This window comes from Staurois parvus, unplaced genomic scaffold, assembly GCF_062004578.1.
Source record: "Staurois parvus isolate SC_StPar_1 unplaced genomic scaffold, SC_StPar_1.0 ptg000261l, whole genome shotgun sequence".
Classification (NCBI taxonomy): domain Eukaryota; kingdom Metazoa; phylum Chordata; class Amphibia; order Anura; family Ranidae; genus Staurois; species Staurois parvus.
In genome coordinates this window covers 1,651,120-1,678,145 of record NW_028318057.1, presented here as the reverse complement: position 1 = coordinate 1,678,145, position 27,026 = coordinate 1,651,120, and the positions used below count along the sequence as shown (strand labels likewise).

The following is a 27,026-nucleotide window of genomic DNA, read 5'->3' as shown; positions in this document are numbered from 1 at the left end:
TACATTTTCTAATCTGACAAAGATGCGATCAAAAATTAAAAACAATACAACGGAAATGTATAATAATAATAATAAAAAAAATTAAACACAATAAAAATCATATAATATTAAAAAGAAATTACATTTGAAAACTGCATTGTTGCCATACACACATATACAACGTGATACATACTATAGTATATACAGTCGTAAGAAAAAGTATGTGAACCCCTTGGGATTACGTGGAGTTTTGCATGAATTGGGCATAAAATGTGCTCTGAACGTCATCTAAGTCACAACAATAGAAGAACACAGTCTGCTGAACATAATACTACACACACATTAGATGTTGCCATGGTTTAATTGCACATAACATGTAAACATTCACAGTGCAGGGAGGAAAAAGTATGTGAGGCCCTAGCTTAATGACTTCTCCCAGAGCTAATTGGAGCCAGGAGTGAGCCAACCTTGACTCCAGTCAGTGTGATGATATTGGATGTGTTGCTGACAGCTGTCCTGCCCTTAAAAAACACACACCTGTTTTGGGTTTACTGGTTTCAAGAAGCACTGTTTGATGTGAACCATGCCTTGCAGAAAAGAGCTCTCAGAAGACCTACGATCAAGAATTGTTGACTCGCATGAAGCTGGAAAGGGTTACAAAAGTATCTCCAAAAGCCTTGATGTTCATGTGTCCACGGTAAGACAGACTGTCTACAAATGGAGAAAGTTTAGCACTGTTGCTACTCTCCCTAGGCGTGGTCGTCCTGTAAAAATGACTGCAAGAGCACAGCGCAGAATGCTGCATGAGGTAAAGAAGAATCCCAGAGTGTCAGCTAAAGACCTACAGAAATCTCTGGCACATGCTAACATTTTTGTTGACACATCTACAATAAAGGAAAACATTAAACAAGAATGGAGTTTATGGGAGGACACCACTGAGGATGCCATTGCTGTCCAAAAAGAATATTGCAGCACGTTTGAAGTTTGCAAAAGAGCACCTGGATGTTCCACAGCACTACTGGCAAAATATACTGTGGACAGATGAAACCAAGATTGAGTTGTTTGGGAAGAACACACAACACTATGTGTGGAGAAAAAAAAGGCACAGCACACCAACATCAAAACCTCATCCCCACTGTAAAACATGGCGGAGGGAGCATCATGGTTTGGGGCTGCTTTCCTGCCCCAGGGCCTGGACGGATTGTTGTCATTGATGGGAAAATGAAATCCAGAGTTTATCAAGACATTTTGCAGGAAAACGTACGACCATCTGTCCGCCAACTGAAGCTCTGCAGAGGATGGGTGATGCAAAAGGACAATGACCCAAGGCATACAAGTAATTCAACAAAACAATGGCTGCAACAGCACAGAATACGCCTTCTGGAGTGGCCCAGTCAGAGTCCTGACCTCAACCCGATTGAAATGCTGTGGCATGACCTTAAGAGAGCAATTGACACCAGACATCCCAATAATATTGCTACACTGAAACAGTTTTGTGAAGAGGAGTGGTCCAAAATTACTCTAGATTGTTGTGCAGGTCTGATCTGCAACTATAGGAAACATTTGGTTGAGGTTATTGCTGCCAAAGGAGGGTCAACCAGTTATTAAGTCCAAAGGTTCACATACTTTTTCCTCCCTGCACTGTGAATGTTTACATGTTATGTGCAATTAAACCATGGCAACATCTAATGTTTGTGTAGTATTATGTTCAGCAGACTGTGTTCTTCTATTGTTGTGACTTAGATGACGTTCAGAGCACATTTTATGCCCAATTCATGCAAAACTCCACGTAATCCCAAGGGGTTCACATACTTTTTCTTGCAACTGTATAGTATAGTATACTGATACATTCTATAGTATGAATAGGCCCTTAAGACCATATAGATGTCAAAACAGAGCCCATCTATATGTAGTCCTCCCTAAATAAAAAGAAAGAACATATACATCAACTGTTATCAATAAAACAGTTGATATCTATGTCAATATTGTGTCCTGAGGGGAATAAAGTGCGCATTTCATAAATCCACTTTGTCTCGAGCATAGACACTGCCCTGCATTTATTTCACCTCCAAAGGGGATGAATTTGTTACGATAATATATCTAGTTGTCATAGTTGTCATTCAACTGAAATCCTACACTGACACCGTAACATTATTAACATTATTACTACAATCTTTTTACATTTTCAAATGATTGCTCTTTGTTATATGATCCGGTACAAGGATGCAATGTTTGGTCTTAATTAAAATGGCGCCCGTTCGTTCACCTGAGGATTATTTAAGATGTACACTGTAATGACATCAGCAGGAGGTGAGTCCCTTTGAGAATGTGCATGAAACACATCAGGGAGGAGCCTATGTGCTGACGTCACACCGCCGAGTCCATGTGATGGTCCGGCAACCATATTTATAAGTGTATTTAAATTATTTTTAGTGCTCCACGTGGATGCTTTGGATTTTAATGGAATAAAAAATACTACACTATATGCCACCGTTTCTGGGCTCTGGTCCTTGAGCTCGTTTGTTTAGGATTCGTTATATCCGGATTGATTGTCGATTTATGTACACGAGCAGAGGTATCCATCCTATAGGAATCCCTATAGAGAGCCTAGTCACATTGGGACTTTGGCTGTTTATCCATTTCCTGCAGTGGAAAGATTACATCCCTTGATGGTACCTCTGTACAGATTCTATTTGTTCCTTACTTCTGGTGAGTTCATAGTGGTGGAGGATTGTCACAGATGCACCTGTCACAGATGTCACCTTATTTTGCTGGTCACCATTAATTTTTACACTGATGGACACTGCACTTTGTGGACTTTATTTATATGTGTTATCTGATTTTAGTTTCTTTACACTAGTATACACAGACATTATTTATATTCCTTTTTTTATCATTTATTTTACACTCAAGTGCTGCACCTTTGTATATGCTTTCATTTAAATTTGCAGACAGCTGTGTAGTGTGAGGGCCTAGCTAAACAATCCATTCAGTTTATATCCAATTAGATATTACCTTGCACGATAACGTTTGTAAACCTAAACGAGCTAGTTTGTGCCCAACCATGGTATATAACATATGAATGTAAAAAAAACTTGTAAAAATCTCCTTTTATGTTGTAAGTGCTGCCTGTCTCCTGGCCATCTCTTTCAGCATGCATTGCAGCTTCTCCTCTGCTTCTTTCCTTCCAATTTCTAAGAAATACATATCACATGGTACCTTGCTGCCTGCAAGAAGTGATTCCTGTACTGACCTCGCCTCCTGAAACTCCTCTCAGGACTTCTGTAGTTCAGAAGGCAGGCTCTGTGAAATGTGTGACACAACAGTGCTTATCCACATTGCATAGTGAAAACAAGTTACAGAATTCAAGGAAGTAAATGTGTGGGGATCTTCACAAAGTAAGTTTACAAACCTCAAGATTGTTCTCATTAATAGCAGTAGGTTAGAAATAAACTGTGGAAATGAATATACGATTTAACATTTAACAATAGATACACTTTAAATATGCAAGTTGTATAGTGTCCCAGGTTACATTTTGTATTTTGTATCAGTGCTTAATATACAACAATTGGAGATTACTGCTTTCTGCCACTCAAATCTGTTCTAAAAGGTATACTGACGTGAGCAGAACCACTAAAATGACACTTGGCAGCTCAAATGTGCTGAAGTGTAAAATCCCCGGGGCTTTCTGGTACCCAAGGAAATGTAGACAATATCTTGTTCTTAGGTCTCATGGACAATCCTCCAAATACATGCGTCTAGATAATTTTGGAGCTAATTTCCTTCCATCTGCAAGCACATACAGTGGATATAAAAAGCCTACACACCCCTGTTAAAATGTCAGGTTTCTGTGATGTAAAAAATGAGACAAAGATAAATCATTTCAAAACTTTTTACAAACCTTTAATGTGACCTATAAACTGTACAACTCAATTGAACAACAAACTGAAATCTTTTAGGTGGAGGAAAGTAAAAATAAAAAACTAAAATAATATGGTTGCATAAGTATGCACACCCTTAAACTAATACTTTGTTGAAGCACCTTTTGATTTTTTTACAGCACTAAGTCTTTTTGGATATGAGTCTATCAGCATGGCACATCTTGACTTGGCAATATTTGCCCACTCTTCCTTGCAAAAACACTCCAAATCTGTCAGATTGTGAGGGAATCTCCTGTGCACAGCCCTCTTCAGATCACCCCACAGATTTTCAATCGGATTCAGGTCTGGGCTCTGGCTGGGCCATTACAAAACTTGAATCTTCTTCTGGTGAAGCCATTCCTTTGTTGATTTGGATGTATGCTTTGGGTTGTTGTGATGCTGAAAGATGAGCCCTTTCTCAGTATAGACACTAAGAAAGAATTGGATGGGCACATGATTACATGTTCCAAGACATGTTTGCAGAAGATTTGTCCTGATCATTTTGCACCTGTCAATAAATCCCTTGAAAATATCTCCTTCAAAATGTACTTTACCGTATTGTCTAAGCACAGATCATTAATGTGTAGGGGTGTACAAGCCTAGACACAGATATCTGTGTCCAGGGGCTTAAAGCTTTAAGCTTGCATAGGTTTACAAAAGTAGCAGCATAAACCCGCATACAGTTGCATACATGTCTGGAATGCATGTCCCAAGACCCAGAGAAATGTGCTGCCATTTAGCAGACATGCAGCGGTGCCACTAGTTGTCAATGGCACCCCCATGCATTTGAAAATAGTTTGTGTTGTCATCAAGGCTTTTTTTTCAGCAGGAACGCAGTTCCGGAACATCCAGCACTGAGTGTATGTAACAGCAAGGGTGCTAGGGTGAGCTGGAGGATCTATTGATGCTAGTTGCTGGAGGAGATTTATTTTAGTGTGGGGGATCTATTGTTGCTGTGGATTTCAATTGTTGCTGATGGCGGTCTGTTGTTGCCAGAGGAGATCTATTTTTTCATATGGGGGTCGATTGTTGTTGGGGGGGGGGGTTCTATTGTTGCTGGTGGGGGTCTATTGTTTCTAGGGAGGGTCTTATATTTCTGGGGGTCATTTGTTGCTGGGAAGGATCTAATGTTGAGGGAAGGGTCCATTATTGCTAGCTACTGGAGGGTTTATTGATGCTAGCTGCTGGGAGATTTGTTGCTGGGGTGGATCTATTGTTGCTCTGGGAGTCTACTGTTGCTGGGAGGTCTATTATTCTTGGCTGCAGAAGATCTATTTTACTGATTTTCTTGTTATCATTAACAAAGTCCATACAAACTACTTAGCATCATAAAATAATACTTGGTTCTGTATTCTCTAAAAGCGGTGGTACTGAGAGGTGAGTAGGGGCTGGAACCAAGAGATGGTGCTTGGAGGTGGGTTGGGGAGGGAGACAAGGGTGATTCAGAAGGGGGGAGTTCATGCACCTATTCTTTGAGGAAAAAAAGCAAAAAATATTGCATGGATGGGTAAAGCCCATTCCATGAGACAAGTGGTTAATAGGACAGCAAACGAGACATGTATCATGTTATAATGAATAAAAACTACCGTTTTTTTTTTTCGCTCCATAAGACACACCTAGATTTTAGAGGAGGAAAACAAGAAAAAAAATATTCTGAACCAATGGACTGCAGACATAATACAGGAGTTGACCAGAGACTTCAGACATAGTACAGGAGATGACCAGAGACTGCAGACATAGTACAGGAGATGACCAGAGACTGCGGACATAGTACAGGAGATGACCAGAGACTGCGGACATACTACAGGAAATGACCAGAGACTGCGGACATAGTACAGGGGATGACCAGAGACTACAGACATACTACAGGAGATGACCAGAGACTGCGGACATAGTACAGGAGATGACCAGAGACTGCGGACATAGTACAGGAGATGACCAGAGACTGCGGACATAGTACAGGAGATGACCAGAGACTGTGCACATAGTACAGGAGATGACCAGAGACTGTGCATATAGTACAGGAGATGACCAGAGACTGCAGACATAGTACAGGTGGTAACCAGAGACTGCGGACATAGTACAGGTGGTAACCAGAGACTGCGGACATACTACAGGAGATGACCAGAGACTGCGGGCATACTACAGAAGATGACCAGAGACTGCAGACATAGTACAGGAGATGACCAGAGACTGTGCACATAGTACAGGAGATGACCAGAGACTGCGGATGTACTACAGGAGATAACCAGAGACTGCGAACATAGTACAGGTGGTAACCAGAGACTACGAACATACTACATGAGATGACTTTTGACTGCAGACATAGTACAGGAGATGACCTTTGACTGCGGACATACTACAGGAGATGACCAGAGACTGCGGACATACTACACATGACCAGAGACTGCAGACATACTACAGGAGATGACCTTTGACTGCGGACATACTAAAGGAGATGACCAGAGACTACGGACATACTACACATGACCAGAGACTGTGGACATACTACAGGAGATGACCAGAGACTGCATAAAATACTACAGAAGATGACCAGAGACTGCGGACACAATACAGGAGATGACCAGAGACTGCGGACATACTACAGGAGATGACCAGAGACTGCGAACATACTACAGGAGATGACCAGAGACTGCGGACATACTACAGGTGATGACCAGAGACTGCGGACATACTACAGGAGATGCCCTGAGACTGCGGACATACTGCAGGAGATGACCAGAGACTGCGGACATACTACAGGAGATGACCAGAGACTGCGGACATACTACAGGCGATGACTATAGACTGCGGACATACTACAAGAGATGACCAGAGACTGCGGACACAGTACAGGAGATGACCAGAGACTGCAGACCTACTACAGGAGATGACCAGAGACTGCGGACACAGTACAGGGGATGACCAGAGACTGTGGACACAGTACAGGAGATGACCAGAGACTGCGGACACAGTATAGGAGATGACCAGAGACTGCGGACACAGTACAGGAGATGACCAGAGACTGCGGACACAGTACAGGAAATGATCAGAGACTGCGGACACAGTACAGGGGATGACCAGAGACTGCGGACACAGTACAGGGGATGACCAGAGACTGCGGACACAGTACAGGAGATGATCAGAGACTGCGGACACAGTACAGGAGATGATCAGAGACTGCGGACACAGTACAGGAGATGATCAGAGACTGCGGACACAGTACAGGGGATGACCAGAGACTGCGGACATAGTACAGGAGATGACCAGAGACTGCGGACCTTACTGTGGTCAGCTGTACTTGGCTCTATGGCTACTTAAAGTACCCAGCCTATCCTGACACTTTTTCATACGATATTTGCACAGTGGTTTTTCGAATGCATTTTTGGGGAAAACAAATACACTTTTTCATGCCTGATGAAGGGGTCCTGCATTGGTCCGAAACGTTGCTATCTTCTGCTCTGATGTGATCATTCATTAAAGCGTTGAACCCTTCTATGGAGTTCCCTTGTATGCTGGTGACATATTCTATCCAGGTGCAGAAATACACCCCAAATTTTGGCTGTATGCCATGAAGCACCTGTGTGCATGAACCCTCATTTACCTGGACCGATACAAACCAGAACTACTTTTCTAATACAGTTATGGCAGCGATGCATGAAGACTCATGTCTGTGGAAATAACACACACTGACTTATGACGCAGTGTCTCAAGTTGTTTTTGTTTTCTGTCACTATTTTAATTTGTTTTTCCATTGTTGTTTAATCATACCTATAAATGGTTAGACATGCAGTTGTCATAAACACTAACAGAAAAAAATTATAAATAGCCAGCCGTTTCCAGAAAGCACACTTCAGGTATGTGCAGATTGCGAAGTGGGATGTGGGTGTCACGCACAAAGTGTAAAGCAGACAAAGCAGACAAAGCCTGGGAAAGTGAGTGTGAGACAGGAAAGCAGCCTAGTGGAAAGCCAGTCATTAGAGCAGCTCAGTTGGGTTCCTGTGTTCAGCTCCTATTGGCTGCTGGGAAGTACAAAACCCACAGGGGAGGGGTCAGGGAGGTAAAGCCAAGTTCCTGCTCTCTTCACAGATCCTGTTTTTTTTTTTAGCTGTCCTCCTGCTTTAAAAAGTGACCAGACTACAGTACTCTTGGCCTGTGCCAACTCCTATTTGCAGTTCAAGAAGCAGGTCAGTAACTCCCAACCGGTCATTATTATGTGGATAAGCAGCAGAACATCAAAGCCAGATCGTTGACAAGCCCGGAGACTGGACTAATGGCAGAATCAGGAAGTGGCAGGTATTTCAGCTGCAAGAACCTTCAAGGTAAAGTCGTACTGAATCTTCCAGCTGTACAACTGGAAATACAGGCAGCTAAATGACGTACCTGACAAAATCAATTGTTTCTTAAAGCGTGTTCATTTATTTCTTGTTGATGTCAGAATATTGTGTGTGCTTTGTTGGGTGATCATTTGTGAGTTGGAAAATCTTTTTTTTTTGTTGTTGCTATAGGCTGCTGCACTTTGTACGCGGACTTGCTTCTTGCACTATTATATAATAATCCTCACTCTATTATTTATATACCATTGTAAAATGCTAATTTATTTTCTCTGTAGGCTCAGTTAACATACCTAACAACATATCAGGATAAGGATCCTTTTTGTTCATAAATGTGAATTATTTCCAACAAGCCTTGAAAATGCTGTTGCATAAAGATTCTTGTGTTTAAAGTTTTTGTAAACTGAGCCATATGACCTTCAAAATCAGAACTTACTTTATTGTTGATGTAGCTATGTTAATCTAAGTGTCCTTTTAATTTTATCACAAGTAGATATGATTGTGCCTTTCAGCTATAAATAAAAAGAGCTTTGGCCACATAGGGTTGAACATAGATGAGTTGTGTCGGTTTTCTTTTTTTTTTTTTTGATCATCCATTGGGCCAATCGAGAAGAAAAAAAATATTCCCTCATCCACAAAGTCAAGGTGAATGGAGGAATTATCTTGGCTGTGCCATTGTATTCTGACAGAGGGACTTCCTCTGCTTTCAGAATACACTGACCATCCCAGCACATTGGCTGCAACTGCTGATCGAGAACTTTTTTTTTTTTTTTTTTTGATCATTCATCGGGCCCATGGAGAAGAAAAAAAAAAACTCCCTCATCCGCAAAGTCAAGGTGGATGGAGGAATTATCTCAGCTGTGTCATTGTATTATGACAGAGGGGCTTCCTCTGCTTTTAGAATACACTGATCACCCCTGCCCATTGGCTGCAACTGCTGATCGAGAACTTTCCAACAAGCCCAAACTTTTCAAAAAGAAGTCAATTGTTAGATTGGCTTCTGTTCAGCGAGAGCAACCATACAGGGATAATAATTCAGCTAGTTCTGTTCCATCTATGGCCTGCTTAAAGCCCTGTACACACGGGCTAAATATTGGCTGAAATCAGTAGAGTCGATAACCGCCGACATTCAGCTCACATATACGGTTCCTTGTTTGACAGAAGCCAATCTCCTGGCCAACTTCTGTCAAATGAGCTTGCTGTAAAACCATCAGCTGATCAGCATCCCATCAGAGCTCTCAGCCAACGACTGTGAGTGCTTACCGGTGTGTTCTGGTGGGGGGTGGCAGTCCCTGTACCCCTGTCAGAACACAATAGCTCGGCAGGGAAATCGCTGTTAGTACAACGACCTCCTGGTGAGCTCCTAAGTTTTTTTTTTTTTCATTTCGTCCAGCTTTGTACCAGGCTAAATACTATTCAAATTTCATCTGGATCCTCATCCTCATAGGGATGAACTCAGGCATGTTAACATTCTAGTCCGATCCCATCAGGAAGCTGTCACCAGTACTAGGTTAATCATAAGGCCAAGACATTACCTGTCCTCCCCACCATAGACACACGTATACAAGAGACATGTATGTGTACAGTTGTGGGGCAGGGAATGCTTTGGCCACTTGTGATTGATCAAGTACAGTAACAGATTTCTGACTGAATTTCTCAGGTGGGTTTGGGCTACAAACTGAACACGCCTGAGCTCATCCCTACTGATTAGTGATGAGCTTGGGCTTGTTCAGACTAGAGTCCAAACATACTTGTGCGAGCCTGCCAAGAAGCCCTCACCTGTATGAGCCAACCATCTGTGGCCGGGGCATGCCCCACAGCCACACACTTACACACTCTTTGCCACAGATGATTGGCCTATATGGTTGACAGAAGCTTCTTAGTATTGGTTTGGATGGGTTTGGATTTTAGTCTGAACAAACCCAAGCTCATCACTATTTTAATGAACCAGCCAAAGGGATGGCTCCGTCAGCACAAGATCCTTCAAATGAAAAAACGAGGAACCTGACAGAAAATTGTCAGCTTCACTGCGCCTGCATCCGGTTACTTGCAGGCCCTGTTCGGGTATTTTGGGTCCAGCTGTCAAAATACAATAGACTGCAGTGGGAGATTTGTCCACCTGTGCTGTTCCGCATGGATAGAGAAATCTGTACAATTCTTTTTTTGAGTCTGCAGGTTGAATGGAAAAAAAAATGATCAGTGTATGGCCATCTTTAGATCCTGGGTACTGGTTAACAGCTAGGTGGCTGTCTATAAGTTTTGATTGCATTTTGCTTAAGTAATCATCACTTATGTTAACAAACAATGAAACAATTTCTGTTTCAAGGAAAATGTATAAATTTATGTCTATAGCAATTACACAGAAAGTAACAAAGTCCTTTTTACTCTTTTTCCACCTGATTTACAAACTACAAGCACACTTTTCAGGTGTGGACACGTTTTTAGGTTTAAAATCACAGCACTAGTATCAGCTTACTTTTGTGAAGGTTAGTTGAAACCTATCCTGAGAGAAACCTGGAGGCTGCCATTATTGACTTGTCCTCTCTGGAAATATGAGTTGCCTGGCTGTTCTATTGATTCTCTGGCTTTACTACTTAAGTCATGGATCATGGATGCAGAGCAGGTCTTTTCTCAGACTTTCCTGAACTGCGCACTTGTCCTGGGTGGGTGAACCCCTCCCTCCATTTTTGTCATGGCAGGTGTCATTACCTTTCACTGTACAATTTAACCCTTTGTTCACAGATACCTTATTTGCAAAATGCTGAATTTCATGCAGTTGTCAACAACAGTTTAAGGGCCCGTTCATACCACTTGTGGTGTGTTCCCGTGATTTCACAACAGCCCATTCATTTCAGTGGGCTGCCAAACACGCAGGAATGTGCAAAAAGTAAGCCAGGCATGATTTTTTTAAATCACACCACAGCAAATGCATGTGCATTTGCCAGATGCATGTGGGTGTTATTAACAACTAATGGCACCTTTGTGTATCTAAAGAACACAGTGCATTCCCATGCAGTGCGGACAAGTAGTGTGAACAGGCCCTTAATCATGAACTGTCACAAGTGATTAATATCTCTTGTAGCGTAGCCCTAATACTGCTTTAATAGTAAATTAATGTTACGTATTAACATATGTATTTCAATGCTCTAGATAACAAATAAAGGGAATATGAAATCAATACCTACTGCAATTTTCTTTTCCTGGCATCTATAAATGGCAGCACACATATAGTAGAAGTCTCTCCCCATCCAAAACCAGTGAACCAGTAATATCTTTTTGATGAGTAATGAGCGTTTTGATCCCCCCCTCCCCCCAACATTTCCTTAGATAGAATGACTAGGTGGGACTAGTATGCTTCCATGTATATCTGCCAAGAGGGGAAGATATATGGTAAGTATTCAATTTTTCTTTCTTTTTTTAGCAACAACATGGTAGCATAAAATCTAATTTCATAAATAAACCACACTGCACTAAACCTTCATAAACAAAATGTAAAACATGACCATAACAAACATATTATAGTAATACAAAAATAACAATAAACTAAATAATAATGTGAATAGACCCAAGTAAAAAGTCCCAGATGAAGCTCCACTTCTCAGTGTCTTACAGTGTTCCCATGCAGACCAACACTCACCACAAGTTGTTGACCTACAATTGCTAGCTAGGTCAGTAGTGCTTGTGTCTGGGGATATACTCCTTTCCTAGGTCTTCAATGGTTTGATCCTATGGGTCCTTCTCAGATGGTGTACCGTCATGCATGCAAACAAAATAACAGAGAGGGTCTCATAGCATAATCCATTTGATTTTATTAAAACACACAAAAGTATAGTAATAAATTCACACTCACATTTGATTGGGGGGCCTAAAAGAACGGGAAATGGGTATGTTTGGCTTGCTCATGGATGAAACGATGGCCGCGGAGTGGCTATGTACGTATGTGTAAGAGACCAGCATGTGCTCCAACAGGAGCAACCAGTTTTGTCCTGACTGGACGTCTTTAGGAATTCCACACTTCAGCATGGTACATGGTAACATAACAATGGCAGATAACCAGATAAAATGTGAGGGAGATGTCAAAGAAAAAAGACTTTTCATCTATAGCAACAAAGGGGAAGATAAAGCCTTTCAGTTGAAGCCCATCATGGTCCCAATGGCTGGGTCAGTTTGATAGTGGTCTAAAAGGTACTGTAGACAGACCAGGTAACTGCCCTGCAAATTGTCTCAGCCAACATGGCCGTCAGTGCTGCTCAGGATGTAGAAATGGCTTGCATCATGTTCCTCGTGATTGTTCTTAGGGGAGCTTTACTGTTAGCCCTGTATATGCACTGAATGAGTTTGACAATCCATGGAGTCAAATGTTTTTGATGATAAAAAAGAACGCCTGTTGCATGCTACCTTAGAGTTCTAGATACGATCAACTATTACTTGGAAATCAGCATTATCTTCAAAGGCTAGCAGTACCCAATCTTGGTTTACGTGGAAATTGAATGCCACCTTAGGAGTAAACTGGAATATAGGGTATATTGTTACACAATGAAGGTAGAAGGTGACATAGGGAGTATTACACCCCTATGCATGCAGCTTGGACACCCTTCAAGCTGAAGTTACTGCTACTAAAAAGGCTGTCTTTGGCATTAAAGCTCAAACTAACGTTAACTATGTGATTTTGCAATAAATTACCCAGCACAGCAGCTTTCATTGCAATACCCACCTCCTCTCTAACCCTTTTCTCGCAGGAGGACTGCTATGCTCTGCTGCTGCAACTAGTCTTCTGAGTTTAATTATGCTGGGGATCACTTTCTGTGATCCCATTGCATCAACATAATATGTCAGACATTCAGACATTGGAACGCAAGCTGGGGCTGGTAACCAAGACTTGAGAAGATACATGCGCGAAACGCATTGTCTATGTCGCGCTTACCCACTCTCACAGTGCTGTTTCCATTGCATCAACAAACTGCTGTCTGGTCCAATTGTGTCTCCTCACACTGCCCTGGGCTTCAGTATTGCTGTATTGAATGTTGGCTACATGCAGGGCCAGGACAAGGGGTGGGCAGGAAGGGCAGGGAACACTGTATTATTATGTAGGAGGGGCACCACGAGGAGATTGGTTAGAGGGGATTTGTGTTGGGAGGGGCAATTTGGGGGATGTCAGATGTAATAACTGTTCTAGAAGAGGACATTTGGGGAGGTTTGCTAGAGTGGAGATTTGGGGGGATTTGTGTTGAGAGGAGGGATGGAGGAAGATGATTTGTGCTAGGAGGGGGATTGGGAGGGTTTTTGCTAAAAAGGTGATATGGTGGTGGGGATTTGTGCTAGGGGGGGATTTGTGCTAGTAGGGATGATTGGAGGGTATTTGTGTTAAAAAGGGGAAATGGGGGGTCCTGCTAGGAGGAGGAAATTTTAGGGGTAGAATTTGTACTAGGAGGAGGGGGAATTTATGGGGGTAAGCAGGCAGATTAGTGCTTAATTTTTCATACATCTTGGGAAGTGGGTGCAATTTGCCATGTTTGCCCTAGGCTCTAGATGACTTTCTCCCACCACTGGCTACATGTTATTACAGAAGCACAATTCAATTACAGGAGCAAGGATGCTTATTTTCAGAAAGGACTCTTCGCACCAAGCGAGAAGAGAAGTCAAGGAGTAGACAACTGGAAAATGGGAATAAACACAAAATAAAATTGTGGGGTAGGTGCGAAGAGGATAATGCTGCACAGAGAGCTAAGAGGCAATGAAAGATAATTGAGAATGAGGGAGAGATCCCACTGTGGAGCAAGTATTCTTTCTTAATGACTGAATGTATGCATTGCCTTTAGAATTTGAAGGTTAAGGGGATAAATGGCGCAGTGAGCACAGAAACTGCTGAGACTTTTACTTTTAAAGTGCTCAAGCTGAGCTTCATATCTAGATCTGCCTAAAGGAAATTTTATATTTTCCTTCTCTTGCTGTAAAGATGGTGGAACACTATCGTGCTTTCAGCAGGGTATTGATTACATCTGCAAAGTATCCTAGGTGTTCTAACTTTCCTCTCAATCTCTATGCCCTCAAGGATAGCTAGTCTGGCCATGAATTAACAAATCCCCATGAGAAAAAAAAAAAAGCTAATAAATCACCAGAATATGCAGGGGAGAGCTGTTTGGAGAGTGTGTGAACCCTAAAAAGGCTGAAGTGCAAAATGTACACACTATCAGATGTTCATCAGAGCATTGCGTAAGTAATGGACTTTCCTAGTGGAAGTACTGGAAAAAGGATACCAAAGTGTGGTACAAAGTCAACAGGCAGTTTCAGAAACAGGGACAAGCCAAAGATCAGGGCGGGCAGCAAATAAGTCTGGTCAAAAAGGTGAAGTTAGCAACCATAGAATCAGGAATGCAAGAGCGCACAAACTAACGTTGACTGGAGCCTTGGGCTAGAAAATGAACCTATTCCTCAGCTAAATAGTGAGGTTGATTGACAGACTGGGTGGAAACTGGTTATGTTGTATATCAATTACTTCCAAAGAGCAATTTTCCATTGTATGGTATCTTGCACCAGGTTTGTTTGGACATGGGGTCTTCTAGCCATGGCTCAAGCAACAGATTTATAACGTGGCTCTTATGGTGTCAATGGTGGCTTTTCCAGAAAAGTTTGCCAAAAGTTTCAGTTCATTTAGGGTTTTAATGCTTTTCTTTCTCTATATGAATATGTAGTATTGGCTGTTATCAGTCCATGCCCTGAGGACCATAGTGACAGATGGCAGCTCAGTAACTAGTCTACTTATGCCTCCCGGTGACTGGTACACTTTTTTGAGGTTTCCTTGGATGTCTCTATCAAACATTAGAGTGTAGGAAGCAGACTTTTTTTTTAGATAATACATTTTAAAATATCAAGTTTTTAAGAGGTTTACTGATTTTACTGCTCAGTAAAACCGATGGATCTGATGTAGGAGGATGAGTGGCAGACTTTTTGGGAGTCTTCTGAGTGGAGAATCCTGAGGTTCCTGGAAGGATCCCAAATTAAGAGGCAGACTTTATAAAAATAAATAAATAAAGTTTGATATAAAGTATTCCTCACCAAAAAAGCTTATCTGGCAATTCATGAACACTTCAGTGACCCCTCTGCAGTATGTGCACATTTCCCCTCCATGATCAGCCTCAAGAGCATGTGCATTAACCCTTTAAGTGATGAATCTGCAGTGTATGTGCATTAAACCTTCTGTAACTTCTCCCCACCATAAAAGAAAAAACCCTTAGTGCCCAGTCCTCAGGATATGTGCATAGTCCAGTCTTCAGCCTATGTGCATAATGGACAAAGCACCCAGTCCTCGGTCCATGTGTGTTCTTTCTCAGCATTTCCAAGTGCATAGGTTTCTACCTTCAGCACCTTGTAGTCTCCAGCTTGTGAATATCAGCATGCAGTACATGTTTTGTGCTTTAACCTCTCAAGACTTAAGCTGGCCATACAGTAGTAGAATTTTGTTTACATTTTTTTGTTTTAAGAATGTTTGTCAATATTCTAATTGTTATTGTGGTCAACACTATTTTCTAGTACAGTAACAAAAAATTTTAAGGAGCAAGATGAAACTTTTTCTCAAACAAATTTCTGGCTTTTGTTTGAGCAATTACATTCCAAAACTGAATGTTTAAAGCACACAATTTTAAAGTACTTTTGAAAGACATTCATCCAGTCAGCCAATAAACAAATTAATTTTTGTGTGAATGTTCATATGAATATTCATATGAACGTTCATTCCAAAATCTACTAGTATGTGGCCAGCTTTATTTTTCAGCATATGTGCATTAATCCTCAACTGATAGTGCCCCGCACATACATTTACCCATCAGCAGCCAGTCCCCAGCACATGCTTTAACTCCCCAGCAAACAAACTCCAGCATTCAGCCTAGGTTCACACTGATGCGGTGCGGAATTCGCAGCGTTTTCTGTGTGAATTCCGCACCGCATCAGAATCGCACCCCATTCATGCAAACCGCTGCGGGTGTGTATGTTAACACCCCGAAATCGGTCCGCAAAACACGGTGCAATGTGCAGAATCAGGTCACATAGGTGTGAATACCCATACAATCAGATTCTAGTGTGGACCCAAAAAAGGTCCTGCACCTTTTTGGTGCGAATGCCCTGCCATTTGAGCCATGCATAATGTATGGCTCAAATCGCACCTCACAGAATTCGGATGTGATTTGCACGGGAATGTGGTGCGGTTCCTGCATGAATCACATGCGATGTACCGCACCGCATTAGTGTGAACCTAGCCTTAATATGATATTCCCCCATATTTAATGATAAGCTTTAATCTGCTTCTGACCTTTAACCCTGCTGCCTCCTTTTCAACCTCCACCATTGCCCAATTCCACTTTACACTCTTCCAGTTTCAGTTTCCTCCCCACTATCTTTACCATACTTCCCAACTTTCCTAGATGGGAAAGGAACACCTATTGGCAAAAGGTATGTACATAAGCAAAGGACACACCCCCGTCACATGGAGAAATGATACACAAAAACTATATAAAATATAAATACAATAGGCTTAAAATATGCCTAAAGTTAGTGTTATAGAAATGCCATATTAGGCTTCATGTGCACTAGCAGTTCCTAAACTTGAGTTTAGGAGCTTTTGGTGTTTTTTGCCAAAGCTCCTAAACTCAGCTCTATAAAAGCCTATGAGTCCATGCATGAGTTTAGCAGCTGCCGCATTTAGGTGAGGTTAAACCTCCTTCTCCTGAATGTGGAAGAATCGCGTTTAGGATAGGAACGTTCTGACTGCTGGACGCAGAAAAACACAGCAAAAACAACCATGTTTACACGCAATTTTGCTGCATCTTGCACTTTCCCCTGGCCGTGGTCAGGGTAGGCTAGTGTGCATGTAACCAAATTGTGTTTTCTACTAGGTATTACCGTGTGAACAAATGGCGACAAAAATGTGAACAGTAAATAAGTCTTCTGTATTGAAAACGAGGAGTAAAATGTTCTGTGGGTCATGCCATGGAAAATTTTTCTCCTCGTTTTCAATAAAGAAAATGTATTTACTTTTCACCTTGCTGCTGACACTGGTTCACAAGTATCCATTGGGAAGCAGATGGAGACTGCTAGTCTGGCACGGTGAAACCCCATACCACAGCCTGAGAGAAAGTAAATTGGGTTGCAGCACCTCATCTGTGTGGATAAGTATTACCTTAGTTTGCTAGTTTGTTGAAAATATAGTTATCCTACTTACCTATCATCAAACACACATAGTGGTACTCAGAATTTTTACACAAGGACGTATCTTGTTGCTTCAAAGCATTTCATGCATTCATGGGGCCCTGTTGATACATATTCAGCAGTAGATATAATTCTTTAGAAGGGATTTAGCAAATTAAAAATGGTACTTGTTTCCTCACAGTAATTAATTTTTAGAGTGTTTTAGATCTTTCAGACTTTACAGTCTGTTGTAGTATACCGTGCCTTCATAATGCTTACAGTATGGCACAGCAGGATTATAATGCAATGTAATTTTAGAAAATGTGTGACAGGTGCCAGTAGCAGGCCATGATAGCCTACAAATTTGGCAAAATACTGCATGGCTCAGCAAGAGAATATGTGGCCATGTTGTCTGGTACATTTTGGCAACTTGTTCTCCTGTAGCGTTGGTCACGTTGGTAATATATCTTCTTGTGCATCACAAATATTGAAACATTTCCTCATGTAAAGGTGGAACTTTGGTGTTGTTGCACATTTATTACCATGGTACCTATAGTAGAGTAGCACTAAGTCTGATAGTGTTACCATGGCACCTTCTGGTATTATTCCTTTGTGGTGTGTTAGCAAAACTGAGATGAGTTTGAGATGAGACATGAATATGAGAACCAGAGAGAACTGTAGATGCTCCACTCATACTATGGGAAGCTTCCACTTTATCAAGAGATGAAATAATTGAACAGAATAATCCCAGGTCTATATCCAGAAGTAAGAACTGAGGGGGCAAATAACTAGCCACCAGTATTGACTTTTGGTCTACCTGCAGCTGATCTTTCCCCTATACTGACTTACTGTGTCTTGATCCACATAGTGTCTGTGTGGAGGCAGTCATATTGGTAGAAGCATGGTTTGCTTCTTCATGTCAGAGCCTCCATCAAGGTGAACTGTGAGCTCCACAGTAGTGACATCACCGGATATCACTCGAAATCTCCTGAGATTAGCATTTCCAAACAATAGTACCTTTTTCATAATGCAAATGTACAGATGGGGGTCATAGGCACAGCAGGGCCCACGCACCTTCACATACAAAGAAGTTCATTGTTATTTTTAAGCAGAAATTCAAGGCAAATTGTGTATGTAATTTCTCATGCATACTGCACAATTAACATTGACATGTTCCCTATGTTGCAGCTTATCTCATATGCTTCTCTTAAAGTGGTAGTAATGTCCCCTATAGTAATTTGTACCTACAGGTAAGCTTACAATCAAGCTTACCTGTACGTACAATGAATATATCCTAAATGTGCACCGTTTAGGAGATATTCACATCGGCAATAGCCAAAGACGTCACCCACACATGCACAGTGATGCATGCATTCAGGGCACACATAGTATGTCGTTGAGTGCAGAGTGCTGTGCCATGGCCAGCACTTCTGCACACATGTGTGGGAGTGACATCATCGCGGCCACAGCCATTTAAACAGCTGAAGGACGCAAACTTGGAAGGAAGACTTATTGAAGATGGAAGAGCCAGGGGATCTGATCTATGATCGTGCTGCACTGGGGGGCTCTGTGTGCAGGTAAGTGTGTCATAATATGCTAGTGTGTGGTGCATACTAGCACACTATAGGATAAACCAGCATGGGACACATTTTTTTTTCCGGTTTACTACCACTTTAAACTATCCCCTTATTTTGTTCAGATTGTCATTGAAGCAAACATTTTTAGTGAAATTATGCCCAAGGTATTTCTGCTACCAGGGTGGCTCCACTGTTTTGCAGGGTCTGCCTAGAGCCACCCATGTGTGTGCTCTGCTGCCCGGGACTACAGTTTCAGTTACTGGTCCTCTATTAAATGAAGCTGTATGAGTAGATCTCAGAGAATGGCTATGCATTAGGAACAGGGTGCAAGGAACCATGGGACATTTAGTTACGAGGCATGAAGCTTATGTTTATTCATTCACTTCACCATTGCACGCTTGAAGCTTGGGGAAATACTCCAAGAACGGAACACGCAATGAGAAATAGGAAATTTGGATATTTGGCAGCTGCTAAATATCTTACAATCATAAATAGTTATGTTGAGATAAAAGGAAACATGCATGTTTTACAGTGGGTTTTTTGTCAGATATGCTGTATCTGAACTGCAATTTGCAGTTCTAAGCTGAACTCTGGGCACAAAAATATTAATTCAAATACATTCCTTAATATCTACAATTGATATGAGTTCACTTTGTGTGCACTAAATATCATTGCAAATGCAAATATTGTCCAATAAAAGTAGCAGCAACATCATCACTGTGTGGCACATAGGCTATGCATGGAGCAGAGCTGTGTTTGAGACCCAACATGTCCTACTACTACTACTACAGGATGCCTGCAGAAAACTACAGGAGGGATGGATTTAAGACTAATCAACCTTCACAAGGAGAAAGAGCACCAGGGACTGGACTTGATTACCGGAAGCTCCTACACAGAGGCAAACTTTTATATTCATTTACAGCACAGATCTAGAAGACATACATAAAGCACAATAGATTTAAGAATACACAAGCCTCAAATTTAGACAATATGTATTTATCCCTGAGTTTAGGTTGCTCTACCCCAAGGAAAAAGATCCCAATGATCCTGGCCATTAATTAAGTTAAAAGGAAAAACTTCTAAGGCCCACTTATCACTTGGCGATCCTCAACACTTGTTGGTATGGTACTGACTAGCTGTAATTAAAAGCTGAACTCCTGGCCATTAGATGGGTCATGATGTTGACGCTCAAGACACGAAAACTTCATGATCCTGTGAGGACTCCTTAACCTCCCTAGCGATATTCCCGAGTGTAGCTCGGGGTAAACTTTCAGTACCAAAAGTGGTAAACCCGAGCTACACTCGGGATTACACTGCAGCGTTGCTCCGGGATCCCTGTTTCACTTACCTTGTCCTGCGCTCCCACGATGTCCCCCCCTGGAGCGTCCCCGGCCATCTCCTCCATCCCCGGCCATCTTCATGCATCTGTCTTCCGGGTTCCATTCCCTGCGAGCATCAGGATGTACGTGACATACGGGGGACAGAACCAGCAGGAAATTCAAAAATTTTAAAAGTGACATTCACTCAATACACTAAATTCACATAGTAAAACATTACTGTATCAAACCATTTCACATACATTTTGTCCCTAGTGCTTTGTCCTGTGCCCTGCCTGCATTTTTACTGTTCTTTCTGCCTGGAAACTGAGAAATGTCCATGGTGTCCAAAAAGCGTCCCTTTAGGTCAAAAGCAGTTTTAGACCAGCTAGAGAACAGCGATAGTAAATTAGAACTACTTGCAGAATTGAGTGATAACGATTCGTGGGGAAATTCGTCATCAGACACTGAAAACGATTTTGCAACTAAGCTCAGTGATGTGCGAACTTGGCGCTATATTTCAAATTTCAGTGATTTTGGATTGATTACATTATTGAAATAAATTTATTATATTATTTTTTATGATCATTTATATTATAATTTATGATTTCGTGTTTCAAATTTTATTATACCCGAGATGTTTACTAGACTCTTGTTCAGACAGATTTCAGTGAGTTATACCTAAAAATTACAGGCCTACAATAAAAAAAACTACTTATTTCCATGCAAAAAAAGTACCGCTTTGAGCAAAAAAATATTGACATAATCATACCGCTAGGGAGGTTAAAGTCATTGTGACACTTCTGGCAGCCCATGTGCAGTGTCATGTTGGCATCAAGCACCTTGGGCACTGCAGACAGGACCCTCCGATGCCGCAGAGGAAAGAATAGATGGCCATTTTAGGTAAAGTAATTTAAATTTTTTGTTAGGTTTTTTTTTTTTTAAGTCATTATTAGTTAGAGGTGAGTGGAGTGGGTAGGGAAACAAGTGTTTTTTTTATAACTGAGGATGAGCTTTAAATTGTTGATGAACATCCACAAGAATACAATTTGTATATTTTTATTAAATTCATGGAGAATATGATTTCTGAATGTCAAAAAAGGACAAATATGTAAGAACAAAAACGTTACATGTTGTTTGCCAGTAGTAGTACAATACCATGGAGAGATTAGAATGGGTGTCATGATTTCTATTAATGGCCCTGGAAGAAATCAGTAGTAGCAAAATGTGTTCAGTTCAGGGGCGGACTGACCATTTGGAAACTCGGGCACTGCCCGAGGGCCCGGGGGCAGTAGGGGGCCCCATGAGATGCCCCTGGTACCTTTTTCATAGGCTTTTTTGAGTTTGGGCAAGGACACAGGGGCCCCATGATCCCCTATTGCCCGGGGGCCCCATGAGCTGTCAGTCCACCCCTGGTTCAGTTTACTAAGAATGTTGATTGCCATCCAAAAGTCCATCTCTGAGCAAAGCTCCCTCTTCCTATTCTAATCCTCTTTCAATCTATTACCTTGTAAAGCTGTTTTAATACTTACCTTTATCCCTCGTCGAAACTGCTTTCACAAGTGACGACTGGTGAATCCAGCACTTTAGCCTTTACCCACGTTGACTGCTCACCTCCTAGTGATTACATCATTCTGCTGCAGTTTTCTGTATCCTGAGACAACCTAATTGCTGGGCAGCCAGTTGTAAGTGTCTATATCACCTAGGCAGTAAAGTGGAAGCTCAAAAACGGGCTCTCGTTCTCTGGAGGAAAGAAGATAGAGGACTCCAGACCTCCAGACTCATGGTGAGTATTTGGGGCAGATTTTTTAATGGACTCGGCTTTTTTTATGGGTGGGGGAAATTATGTCCGGAGATCAGCTTTAACATTTGCTACTGTGACAATTCAAAATAAACAGGCACACAGAAATCATGCCTATTGTGTGTTGATTTATGTGTGCTATGGCTCAGTCTCAGTTTTCGCTCTGCTATTTTATGAGTTTTTCCTTTTGCATATTGGCAGGACAAAATCTGTGAGGCATGCTGAGTCAGGAAGGGAGTGTGTGATGGACACCCAGCTGGAAAAGCGGGTGAACGAATGGGGGAGGAGAGAAAGGTGTGGTATTTCAGATCAAAGTAAACCAATGACACATTAGCAGTTAATGTTTGTTTTTATGGCATGTTTGGCAAATATTATATCAAGGACTGCATAGCACAACTGTAAACAATGGAGCTGTTTGAAATTAAAAGCAATATAATATAAGTAGGGTGGAGCATACCACATAAAATGTTACTGCTTTGCTTTCTATTACATTTTCATCTGCAGGATAATATGAACCCTTATGATCCATTGTAAATTTTGAAATGAGGATATTCTGCTGTTATGAATGTAATTACAGATTAACACATTAGCAAGTATCGCTGGAATAGTTCATACTGAAATATGGCTGGTCATTACAAAGGATTTGTCATTTCTGTGTCCTTTTTTTTGCTTGTTTGCAGCCCTTCCATTTAGTGAATGCTCTTCAGCATCTTGTCAAATGGCACCGGGACATCCAGACCAGGAGACCTCATCTTCTGAGCACAGTTCTTCTTCATGTGACAGCGATTCAGGCTGTGCATTGGAAGACTACCTTGATATTAAGGTAAGCACCCTACCCCGCGCCTGTCCATTTTTCAGGTGGATGTGAAAGGAATCTCTGTGGGCAGGTGGATGTACACTGATGCATATCTTTTTACATTGGATTACCTCTTAGTCCAGCTAGGTCTGGAAAAAAAAGGTTTGCGTCCAGGGGCAGACTGACCATTTGGGAACTCGGGCCCTGGGTCAGTAGGGGGCCTCATGAGATGCCCCTGGTACCGTTTTCATAGGCTTTTTTGGGGTGTGGGTGAGGACACAGGGACCCCATGATCCCCTATTGCCCGGGGGCCCCATGAGTTGTCAGTCCACCCTTGTTTGCGTCCTTTTCTGTTTATTAAACATGACAGACCTGACAGTCAGATCTGCGTCCCCTTACATCCCCCTGACCATAGACCTAACATGGGTCCTTTAAAGACAAGGTAAATAACATTAATGAATAACTGGACACAGGTGTCACAAATGTGACAAAGCAGGGGATCTGTTCAGTTCCCCTGCTGATCATAATGGACACTGCCCATGTGAAAGGGGCCTAGTTTAGCTGTAGAACTACAGGCAGATCCAGAGACTGAAACAAATTCTGTACTTTTTTTTCTTGTTTACATCTCCAGTCAGACCCACTGAACAACCTTTAAATTTAGGCCACATGTATCGGTCAAAGATCAAATTCACTTGTTGGTGATGCAGTTAGCCATCACTGATAGTACTTTGACAATGTAGGACTAAAAGCAACAGCTTGGTGGGATATCAACTATCAACTGGTATCCACCAGTCCAGTGTGACCAAATGTAGTATACAGTATGGCAGTGCCGGATTTAAAAGGGTGCAAAATGGGCAACTTCCCTTGGCTCTCTGACATTATTATTTTTTTAAACAAGAAATAGTAAAACACAAAAAAAAAATAAATAAAAAGGAAATAATAATAAAATATAAACTGTTTAATAATTTGAAAAATACTTTTTTTATTAAATGTATCTTAATATTTTATCTGCCATCATCTGTAAAAGGTTTTGCTCTGGATTAGTTTGTTTTTAAAAAATTAATTTTGGCAGCTCAAGTGAACCTTACACGCTTAACCACTTAACCTCTGGAAGTATTTACCCCCTTCCTGACCAGGCCATTTTTTGCTATTCAGCAATGCGCTACTTTAACTGGCAATTGCATGGTCATGCAATGCTGTATCCAAACAATATTTATATCATGTTTTCACACAAATAGAGCTTTCTTTTGGTGTTATTTATTTTATTTTTTGCTATATAAAAAAAAAGACAATTTTGAAAAAAAACAAACAATATTTTTTACTTCCTGTTATAAAACATTTCAAATAAAAACATTTTTTTAAAAATCAAATCCCTTCATAAATTTTGAGCAAATTATATTCTTCTACATGACTTTGGTTAAAAAAAAAAAACCCAATAAATGTATATTGATTGGTTTGTGTGAAAGTTATAACAACTGCAAACTATGGTATATATACTGAAATATTTATTTATTTAATGAGTACTACTAATGATGGTGATCAGCAACTTATGACACACAGTGCGGCAGGCAATCTGACACTGACGCTGGAGAGAACTGACTAACTGCCACTGACATCACCGGTGACATTAATACAGTGATCAGTGCTATTAATATAGGGTAGAAAGGGGTTAACTTCTAGGGTGATCAAGGGCTTAACTTTGTGCCTAACGATGTGTAATATGTGTTGCTTTTACTAAGGATCTTGTTGTTTTTATTCCCTGCTTAGTAGTCCCTGTCAGTAAACACAGCTCTGTATTGTTTAAAATTACAGAGCTGTGTTTGGTGAAACACTGAGCCGATCAGCGGGTCCTGGCGGTTACTCATTGGTTGGGACCCAGTGATCGGCATGTTCTGTAACAAAACACAGCCTGGCCCCCTGCCCGGGCAAGTGGATTACGTGCTAGGTACATGATCCAGTGTAGGAAGGCCACTCGGCAACCAGTTAATGTAGGTGGCTAATGATCGCGTGTGTGTGAATGCGTGAACTCAGAATAACGATGTATCATGTATTTTAAAAAATATGTGACTTGGGAATGTAAACCAGTTCTGTTTTTGATGGACCCCAAACCTGAAGTAACCCAGGCTCCCCAAGATGTAAATCGGGTCCTACTGTATGGGACTGTACAAAGGGATCCTAAACTCCAATTTCATGCAAACAATAATAATTTTTTAAAAAGACACAGATTCATGTCATGAAAGAAACAATTTTAATTTACCCTGATAGAAACACATGCAGTAGTGAAAACGAATTACACTAACCGTGAACTATATACAATATAGCAGGATAATGAGGGACATCAGACACAGCAGGACCAGGCAGGAAGGCAAGGAAGCAAAGAATGAGATGGGAGGTGCACCGGAATAGATATGTGATCAAGATAGCCACACAGCCAAATAGGCAATAATTACAATAGTTTTAAAATGGTCATTCATTTAGGGAGAAGCTGCATGAGTAATATGAAAAACACATAACTGGCCGTTAGAGGGTTAGATTATTACAATGGAAGGAAGGAAGTATTTTGACAAAATAATAGAGTTTCATATACTGTATTCATGAAGAGGGAAAAGTATGCTTCTGAACAAATTGGCTTTAGCAAGCAATCTTTTGGGTGACTTTAGTAGAGACATAAAATGGATACAGGTGGTCCTATATTTTCTGAAATGTGTTGCAAGAATATGTATGTATTTTTACTGAATAGGTTTTTTTTAAAAAAAATTTTCACATTCAACTTGCTATGTCTCCCTTGTATTAAAGGCTCATCCCAGTAATGTGCGTTTCACTTTATCAAACAATGAAGAACAAGAATTAAAGCTTATTCGAACACTACTTCAGCTGCTTCCTCCACAAGACTGTGATGTAAGATTCTGCAAATGCATTTAGATTACTTTTTGCAAACAGATGTCATGGAGAAGCTGACAATTGTTATTGCTCTGGGTGTTCAAAAAAATAAATTTTTACAAAAATATTTTTTTATGGGTTTTTTTTTTTTTTTTTTACAAAAACTTCTAGGTGGAAATTGAAACCTATGTAAATGGTGGTACTCAATAAAACAAAAACATTTAAAGAACTATCACCACAACATAAAACAAATCCCAGTTTAACCCCTTAGGGGACCAAGTGCATGTAGCACTCCTTCCATTTTGATCTGTGATCCTGTTATGTATTGAAAGACAATTTTTAATATGATCTGTTCTGTCTGCAGTTCCACTCCATGCTGAAGCCCAATTTGTGGAGGTTATTATGGGGGAGTTATGGCCAACACCATAGCCACCTGTCCCTCTCTCTGTAAAAATGAATTTCAAACCATAAACTTATTTTCACAATGGAAATACAATGCTATATCTGGGATATGTAATTCCACAGGGTTAGAACATTTACAGGTTCCTCTGTGTTGGTGCTCCTCTCTCTGCTTATGCTCTGACCAGCAGCTCCTGCTCCAAACAACTCCATTCTCTCCTGGTGGCCATTAAGCTTTCCAGCAGCTCCAGCATTCTCACCACTTGTCAGACCAGTCCTCCAACTTCTCTGAAGCTCTGCAAATCACAGCCCAGGCTCCTGGGCTGCACTGTAAACATCTGGTCCTAGAACAGCCCTACACATAGCCCTGCACTGGTGTGTATGTTTACAAGCAGCCAGCAGATAAATCACACAGCCACACCAGCACTGAATGATCTTTTACTTTTTGTGAAAGAACAGTCCCTGCTGTCTGGGCTGTGCAATCTAGCTGCTAGAACAGTGTATGCATCTGCTAGTAAACATACACTGTGCCAGAAAATAGATCACACAATCTGACTGTTCATTCATGAAAGTAAAAGATCATTCAGTGCTGGCGGGGCTGTGTGATTTGTCTGTTGGCTGCTTATAAACATACACAGCACCAGCAAAAAGATCACACAGCCCCTACAGTGTTGAATGATTTTTTACTTGTGTTTGCATAATGCATGAGCTTACCTTGTCCCTTGCTGTGCTGATTGGCAGCACTTATCTCTAGCATGCACCTACTACCAGAGACAAGTGCTGTAAATTATCCTTCACTGGTTATTCATCTCCTTGTTAACAGCATGTTCAGGCAACAGTGGGG

The 27,026-nt window shown here is 41.2% G+C and overlaps 1 protein-coding gene across 3 annotated transcripts in view; it reads left to right on the top strand.

Moving 5' to 3' along the window:
* Nucleotides 1-27,026, top strand: part of PRICKLE4 (prickle planar cell polarity protein 4) — a 66,085-nt gene that overhangs the window by 21,995 nt on the left and 17,064 nt on the right. Inside the window, exons 1-3 of one of the 3 annotated variants that reach the window (XM_089681167.1) lie at nucleotides 7,863-8,086; nucleotides 22,788-22,930; nucleotides 25,700-25,801. In XM_089681167.1, the coding sequence (XP_089537293.1) occupies nucleotides 22,826-22,930; nucleotides 25,700-25,801 (207 nt within the window). In that variant the 5' untranslated portion in view covers nucleotides 7,863-8,086; nucleotides 22,788-22,825. Of the gene's footprint in view, nucleotides 1-7,862; nucleotides 8,222-22,787; nucleotides 22,931-25,699; nucleotides 25,802-27,026 lie in introns of those variants that run through there. The other 2 variants (XM_089681165.1, XM_089681168.1) reach the window with 2 other exon arrangements.